Raw genomic sequence first — 8,990 nt, forward strand, 5'->3', positions numbered from 1 at the left:
TAGCTCACATTAATATATAATGTCCACATAAACTTTCTACAACCAAAATAAATACACTTTATTAAGGTAGGTACGATAGCAAAATATTAAAATAAATGTCAGACGTGTTGTGATCCCTGTAATTCTATGTGACCACCTTAACTAACCTAAATAGATTGTGCACAATTCGAATGATAATTGACAAAACAAATACTTACATCTGCATGAAGACATATCTTCTTACTCCATGTCTTAACAATATTAAAACAAGAGTAATGCTATATATGCAACTATTATACAACTATTTCCCATACACTATTTAAAAGAGATTACATGACAAACTACAGGGTTTGTTTTATTAATTTGTAGAAATAATTTGTTAAATAGTTTGGATAATGTAACATTGCTCTTTAAGTACACATAAAAGCCAAAAAAACAACTTGGCTAATTTAAAAACAACAAATTTAAACATCTAAATTAATAAAACTAGACTTAATTTAGGCTCTAAGACCAAAAAACAAAACACCCTTACATTATTATTCATCCGGACTGTTACACTGTGGCATCAAACTAGAGCGGGTAAAAGTGGATCCATCTTTCAAACATCTCGTAACTTCTCTGCTTTCCTTTCCATTCCGTAGAGAGTGACCTGATCCCTGTACAAAATATACATAAATTATGGTTTCACAATTAATAAACAATGAAATGGTTTTACAACGCGTTCTTACTCTTTGAAGTGGCAAAGTTAGTCGATATCCATATTTTGAATACTTCATTTGTACTAAATTGAAGATGCATTCCATGTATAAATAGGAATGAATTGGTTTCATATTGAATCAAATTAAAAAAGTTGAAAGATTAGATTGTAGAATCTGCAGACTTATAAACTTACCCTGCAACTTGACCACCAACATACCACGGTCTCCAATCTTCATCCAAACTTATTCCGAGTTCAGATAGCCAATATTCTGTTGATATATGTGAATAACTAGATCATGATCACCCACTGCATTAAGAATTAGGCTTAAGTCAACAGAATGTTCTTATATGTTATTTGAAATCAGATGAGTCATGGATAAACAGAAATGTAAATTGAAGAAGATCTGTAAGTAATTTTGCAGGCCAGTTTTGGTAAGATTTTTTTGGTAGTCAAGGCCTTCCCAGATCATACACATATGTACCAGAAGCGAAGGTTTGGTTGCACCTACCGCCACTCTTGAATTGTTCCCTGTTTGCAATTAAAACAATTTTCAATTTGATCTACATATTCCCAGCCACGATTGTTTTGAATTAATTGTAAATACCTCTCGGACATAGAGCACGTTGAACACTAATGTCATTCGCCCATACAACAGAGAGTAGATAAGGAAAATTCTGCAACAAAAATTAGTTAGAAAAATTATACAAACAACGCTTACAGAAGATGGGAGAGGGGGGAAAGATAACCTTGCACCAATAGTCAGTTGCTATGTTGATGGAAGGGAAATTGTCTTGACTTTTCTTTCAAAACCTTCTCATTTTTTCATCATCTGATTTGGGTGAAACTGTAGCACACTTGGGAGCCAACACCATTTCTGTATTTATTTGTTCAAGGCACTGCAAAATTCAATAACACTTTCTTGAAGATATATAGCATAGCGCCTCGCAGTAAACATGTGAATATGAGAAAAAAAAAAAAAAAAAATTTGATATACCCTCTGACCTCATCGATTTTTCCTATCCTCCTGAGGCATTCCCCACTGGAGGTACTAGAATCCACGTAGAAGAAATCGCCATCGCAATTTTTTTTGGCTGACTGTAACAGAAGAAGACGTTTTAAATTTCCGCTCATATTTAGTTTAGTGATCATGAAACATATTAGCAGAGAACAAATAGAGGTTAAAGCCTTTAAAAATTAGAATATTTATGTCTTTTCAGTTGGAAATCACCTCGTACAAACTCTTGGATAATATTCCCAGCTGATGAGCTAATGGTACTTTATCATTTCTTCAAGTTCACCATCTGTATGTGGTGATCCCACTTATCCCCCCTGATTATTCATAATACAAGATTAGTTTTATAATTTACAAGTATGATTCATCATTGATGTAACGACCAATAGGCTAACCACGGTATGTGTTCTAGAGCATTACGACTAGATTTATTGTGTTGGCTCCTCTCCAGCTTCATTACTGCAAATTAAGCCTAAATAAAAAACTAAAAAATAGCTTAAGCGATATATCACTACTTGGCTGAAATTGATAAAAAAAAAAAAAATTACCGTCCAATATTCTTGTGCGATGATTGGAGCAAGTATGCCAGAATAAGAGTCAGTAGCAATAAAAATCGTTGGATGATTGAGGATGCTCCATCAACCACTGCATTTTGAGTTAAAAAATTGATAATCCTATTTCACAAAGACAACTTATTTATGAAAATTCTTCACCTTTCTTATAAATACATGAGATTGATTCACTGATTCTAAGTCTGAGATACTGTATCCGATGCATTTGTTGAATAGGAGTAACCAGAGCCAACAGGGACATCCGCAAATATTTATACTGGCACTCTGCAAATTATCACCATCATACAATCATAATATCATTTCCCTACCATCAGTCGTCCACATATAGTTTAAATTTTGTACCTTTGTCCATGTGTAGGGTACAAATGTACGTTGGCAAGCCCCCAGTGTAATAGCATCATCAAATTGTAGTGGTCCTGAAAAAAAAGTAGACATAGTCCTGCAATTAAATTTAATGTCCTTAAACTATTTAGGTGCATGCATTGCAGAACAATATCTGAAAATACCAGTTTGGAAGAGGAAGCCATTCAAGCAGCACAACCAGGGCCTCCAACTATATAATAAAGAACAGATCCACTTCAGGATTTCCTGTGACTCCACAAACAAAAGAGTTCTGAATTCCCACGCTAACATATCTGAGTTTGCAAAATCTCCCATATCATAGTTACATATAGTTAAAATGCAAGTAAAAAATGAAAAAAAAAACTGACCCAGTTTCAAGTTTGAAAGGTAAACACCGGAAAGCCTGGTAGGTCCGAACTATTGAGCCACAATCCGCATTTGAAAAAGCGTAAAACAAACACTGACAAAACAAAGAAGCTAAAGCGAACGGTGTACTTTGATGCCATGTGTATGCAAAATCACAAAACAACTATCGCTGTCATATGATATCTTACCTAAAGTTATCTCATTTATATGATTATGAAGATTGCTAAAGTCTGCATGAACAGTAAAAGATGAAGCTCCCATCTTCCGTTCAGTTAATTTTAGGTACATAAAATTAGTTGGCGTAAGTCACTGCACTTTCATTGTCTTTAAATTTGTGTAACGTTACTTAATATATAATTCCATAGCGAAAGTCGTTATTAAATTATTTATTAATGGTTTCAAAATTTATATTAATATTTCAAATTCTTTATTATTTATATATTTAATTATTTTTGTAAATAAAAATATTTATATAAACATGGGCTCTTTCCTTGGTGCGGCGCTTGGATAAAAAAGAAAACCCTGGACAACTTGGGTGAGCCCAACCCGGGCCGGACGTATTTACATCCCTTGTTTGCCCCTTATTATAGTACATGGAGCCCCGAGGATGAAAATGATATTCTCTTTCAAAAGTAATTGTCGACTTCCCAAATCTATATCAAATTTTGCACTTTAAACAGAGATTCATCATTCAAACTTCTGGTCCTTTTTGGTTTGGTACTTTTCCAGCTACAACTCATCTCTTAGTTCTAAGTGGTTTCGTCTGCTCTTTATTTTAAAGAATATATTTCGTATAAATAAGAGAATTTTATTAATTTTAAATATAAAAAATAATTTTTTATTTAAATAATTATTTAAATTTTAGAAGAGAGAATATATTTTTTCAAAAAAAGAAAAGAAATAAATAATAAATAAAATACATAAAATATTTACCTAAAGTTATCTCATTATATGATTACCAAAGATTGCCAAGGCCTGCAGTGAACTGTAAAAGATGAAGTCTCCCATCTTCCGTTCCAGTTAAATTTTTAGGTACATAAAATAGTGGGCGGTAAGCACCTGCAGTTTCCATTGTCTTTACATGATTGAAAATTTATTAAGAATGATAAAATCATGAGTCAATTCAACACATTACATCAACGGCTGAATAAGACTTTCCTGAGAAGACTTCAGTGGTGACTGTAGTTGTAAAATTAGTTCTTGCAGTTGTGAATTCGAGCGAGGAACTTTTGATAGAAAAACAGTTAGGGTGCGTTTGGTTAGTATTTGTATGGATTTAAGGATAGGTAATTGGTTATGGATATGGAGTATTACGAGGTAAATTTTAAAAATTTATAAACTCCCTTAGGTTTACTAATTTACATAAAGACCTAACTGTAAAATGACAAAACACCCCCCCATCTGCAGTGTCAGATTCGTCGCCCACCACCGCCGGAATCTGGCGCAAATTTCGTTACGGCACAGACTGTCGGATCTGTGCCGTACACTCGTTTGTTATGGCCTTTTCCGGCTAGAATCCATGGTGGATCTGCCGAAAAGGCCAGATCTACGTTTGTTTTGGCCGTGCGACGGCCGAAAAGCCAAACGACGGCCATCTTTGGCCGTCAGCACTGCCAAAGATGTGGCCGTCGTTTTCGGTCAACGACGTCCAAGATTTGGCCGTCTGACGGCCATAGTCTGGCCTTTTCCGGCCAGATCGTGGTGGATCTGGCCGAAAAGGCCACAGCGTGAATTCCCCGTCCATTTTCTTCTGTCAAAAAAAAAAAAAGGTTTGGCCGTTGTACAGATTCCGGCTATCACCGACGGTGGTGGCCGGAATCTGACAAGTTGGGTTGATGGGGGTGTTTTTGTTAATTTTTAAACTTTTTTTTCAGGGGGTATTTAGTGAAATTAATAACCTTATGGGGTTAAAATGTAATTAAAAAAATAGGGTAATATTTTGAGAATATTGTACCAAACGCTATTTGAAAAATAGGATCCAGAATAGGGATAAAAATATTACACCAAACGCAGCCTTAATGTCTGTAGTTCTGAACTTTATTTGGTTCCGAAGGATTTTAAAATCATGATATATGAGAAGTTTCAAAATTGAGAAGTTATTGTTTTTTTCAAATACAAACTGTTAGTTGATTATTAACTGATTGTTAATTTACTCGAAAAACGCATTGCATAAAGAGTAAAGGACATATTTCGGTTCGAATTTGTTATGCCTGAAAAATATAGGACTGACGCAAGACTCGGTCAGTATAAAAGGTCAGAGTTTGAATAGGCCCGCAGCCAGTTAAAAGCAGCCACGTTGCATGGTATTGGATAAGTTCCCGTGGTATTTTCATTTTAAACTCGTTTAAAATGATTCCACCCATGATGAAGGGGCGTGAGAAGTGGAAACTGCCGAAGGCAGTTTCTCACGAACCGCTCCCATATAAAAAGAAAAGTTTTCTTTTTAGATGAGGTTACTCACTGTCACTCTCAAAAAAATACGCAAAGGAAAAATACGCTCTCTCTCTCTAGAATTTGGAAAACAGGAATACACTTCGTGGTTTTCTTCCATATTAACTTTGTTGCTTCAGAGATAAGGAAAAAAGGTATTTATGTTGTGTTAATTCATTGTAGTTCATTTATATACAAATGTGATTGCAATGGTGACTATGATCTTGGGATTATGTTAGGATATATGTTATTCTATGTTATTTTCAACACGTGGTGACCTGAGCAGCCCACTCCTGTCAGTAAAATGGGTGCGCGCCATAGCAGCTAGAAGCCATAGTAACTCCACGTGTCCGATCCCTGCACCAAATAGCGTAAATAGCTTTGGAAGGTGGGCAATGTGACATAAAGATGGATTTGCACGAATAATCCCACCAACTCACAGATTTAGTAATGATAACCTTAATCCATCCCACTATAAATTGACAGCTCTTCTCTTATTTATGGGATTAGCTACTCTCTCTCTTAAAAATACATAAGCATTCTCTCTTGTACAATCATTTGTAAGTCAGTCCGCTAACGCGACCTCACCCCTATCATTAATACAAAAATCAGTGGACGTAGAATTCGCTTCCTTAGCATCTGAACCACTTTAAACACTGTTGTCCATTGCATTTACTCTCATTTTCATATTTACGTGTGTTCTCTGGGTCTGCTCAGCATTTCACACGTGCGTTTGGTTGGTGTCAAAATCACGCATCAACAGAATTCAACTGAAATATGTCGTATATTAAAAAAAAAAGAGTGAGGATCTACTGAAATAACTCTTCATAACACACTTTGATACCAATTGAAACTTTTAAACTATTATAATGTTGATTAAAACTTATGCAGAATGTACTAACATGTTTAAGAAGTGCTTAATGAGTTGTTTAACGAATTATCAACATGTGTAAATCATGCACAACAGAAAATAAAGAACATAATTATGTTTACATGGTTTGACAACTTGCTTACATCCATAGGACCAAGTCCAGAAGAAGCTAATCCACTATAAAATAATTATCTGTTCAATTACAAAGACAAGAATAAGTATTACTTGTAAAACTCCCTGTTTAGACAACTCTTCAATCTTGGCTCTTTGGTTAAACCTCAAACCACCAAAGCTAGCTTCTCTTCCACGAGACCACTTAGTCACACTTGAGCTCCTCTAAAGTTTCAATGATGAAAGATTACTTCGGCAAAGCTAGCTCGAACACGTCCAGTCATCAACACGGTACAACGTTCCAAAAAACAAACTCACACAAAGCAAGAAGTTAATCAAAGGTAAATTTAAGCCTACCAAAGCATAAGAAAACCATCATTAAAGAACTAAAAAAACCTCACAAAAATATTTAGAGAGAGCGTAGGTATAATTTGGTTTCCTTAAAAAAGTCACAATAATAAAAGGAAAATATATATACAAGATTGGGAAACAAGAAGGAATCCTTTTTAGATTTGCCTTCTTAGAAAAAAATTCCTGAATTTATAATCTTCTTTTAAGAAAATGATTCTTGAAATCATAATCTCTTTTTAAGAAAATGATTCTTGAAATTATAATTTTCTTTTAGGAAAATGATTCTTGAGATCTTAATGGAATATAATCTTTTCTAGTTCACATTAATATATAACGTCCACATAAAACTTTCCACAACCAGAAATATAATCACATTTAATTAAGGCAGGTATGATATGCAAGAATATTAAAATAAAATATGTCAAACGTGTTGTGATCATTACAATTCTATTGTGATTACCTTTTAAACTGAACCTAAATAGATTGTGTATTAATCTGAATGAATAAATTGACTAAAAAAAATATTTACATATGCTAATGAAGACATATCTTCTTACTCCATGTCTTAACAATATTAAAATAAGAGTAATGTTACATATACAAATTAAATATGCAAACTATTTATCAAACTATTTCCTATAAATAATATTAAAAAGAGATTACATGACAAACATACAAGGTTGTCACATCAATTTGTAAGGAATAATTTATATATGTAACATTAAATTTTAAAAGAGCGAATATGCTTTTTCAAGAAAGAAATTTAATAAGAGAGATAAATAATAAATAAAATGTATAGAATATCTTTGAGCTATTTATTTCTTACTACAACTTAGAAAAGGAAGAGCCAGTGGGGATAAAAAGCAACAATCCTTGGAAAAACCTAAAAGGAGAGACTTTAGAGGCCTCTCTTCTCATATAGCAGCCATTTAATCCATTCCTTTCTCATATAGCAGCCATTTAATCCATTCCTTTCTTTCCTTGCTTAACTTACGGGCTTTAAAAGGTTATTGCCTGTACCATTAGCCTACGATGGCATATTATACTACGGGCTATAACTAGCAAGCTTAGTGGGACTAGCTTGAATGGATTGCCTTACCTAAAGTTATCCCATTTAATGGTCTGCAGTGAACAGTAAAAGATGAAGCTCCCATCTTCCGTTCCAGTTAAATTTTTAGGTACATAAAATTAGTTGTCGGTAAGTCAACTTCACTTACCATTGTCTTTAAATTTGTGTAACGTTACTTATACGTATAATTCCATAGCGAAAGTCGTTTATAAAAGTATTTATTAATGGATTTCAAAATTTATAATTAATAATTTTCAAATTCTTTATTATTTATAACTTTAATTATTTTATGTAAATAAAAAAAATATTTTATAAAACATGGGCTCTTTCCTTGGTACGGGCTTGGATTTTCAAAAAATACCCTGGACAAGCTCGGGTGAGCCCAACCCGGGCCGGACATATTTACATCCCTTGTTTTGCCCCTTATTATAGTGCATCAAAACCACAAGGATGAAAATGATATTCTCTTTCAAAAGTAATTGTAGACTCCCCAAATTCATATATCAAATTTTGCACTTTAAACACAAGACTCATCATTCAAATCTTCTGGTCATTTCGGTTCGGCTACTTTTCCAACTTACAACTCATCTCTTAGTCTAAGTGGTTCCTTTGCTTTTTATTTTAAAGAACACTTTTTGTATAAATAAAAAATATCTTCGTTAATTTTTAAATATAAAAGTAAATGTTTTATTTAAATCTAATAGACTTTTTAAATTTTAAGAGAAAAAATATGTTTTTTCAAGAAATAAACTTAATAAGAGAGATAAATAATAAATAAAATAAATAGAAATTTATTATTTATTATTTAAAATTAAGATAAAGAATGAAATTTAACTCTCTAGATGTGGAGAGCTAAACTCATTCTTTAAATTATATTTAAAGAATAAAAAGTCCATTAGACTTTTGTTTTTATGAATAAACTCTTTATAATAAAGAGTTTGAGTCATACAAAGAGTAATTTGAAGATGCTCTAATAGTCTCATTTAATGTAGAAATATCATCAATTAGGCTACAAAGTTTTTAGATTTTTTATATAAGAGGATAAAAGCAACAAATTATTTGCCGTTAACTTTTACAAAAAGTGAAAAATGATGCTCTTTGACTTTTTTTCTTTTTTCTATTTTTGAAGTTAATTTAGTACTTAAATTCTAAATTTAAAAATGTTAAAATAACTATTAAAAAAAAAA

General features: G+C 32.9%; 1 protein-coding gene across 1 annotated transcript in view; it reads right to left on the minus strand.

Annotated features, from left to right (window-relative positions):
• Window positions 1-577: 577 nt before the first annotated feature.
• LOC116118240 (serine carboxypeptidase-like 18) overlaps window positions 578-8,990 on the minus strand; it is a 9,773-nt gene continuing 1,360 nt past the window's right edge. The window contains exons 8-10 of the mRNA XM_031404201.1: window positions 1,284-1,353; window positions 872-947; window positions 578-635 (exon numbers count right to left, since the gene is read on the minus strand). Of these exons, the coding sequence (XP_031260061.1) occupies window positions 578-635; window positions 872-947; window positions 1,284-1,353 (204 nt within the window). The remainder of the gene's footprint in view (window positions 636-871; window positions 948-1,283; window positions 1,354-8,990) is intronic.

Source organism: Pistacia vera, unplaced genomic scaffold (genome assembly GCF_008641045.1).
Source record: "Pistacia vera cultivar Batoury unplaced genomic scaffold, PisVer_v2 Contig84, whole genome shotgun sequence".
In the NCBI taxonomy this organism is placed as follows: Eukaryota; Viridiplantae; Streptophyta; class Magnoliopsida; order Sapindales; family Anacardiaceae; genus Pistacia; species Pistacia vera.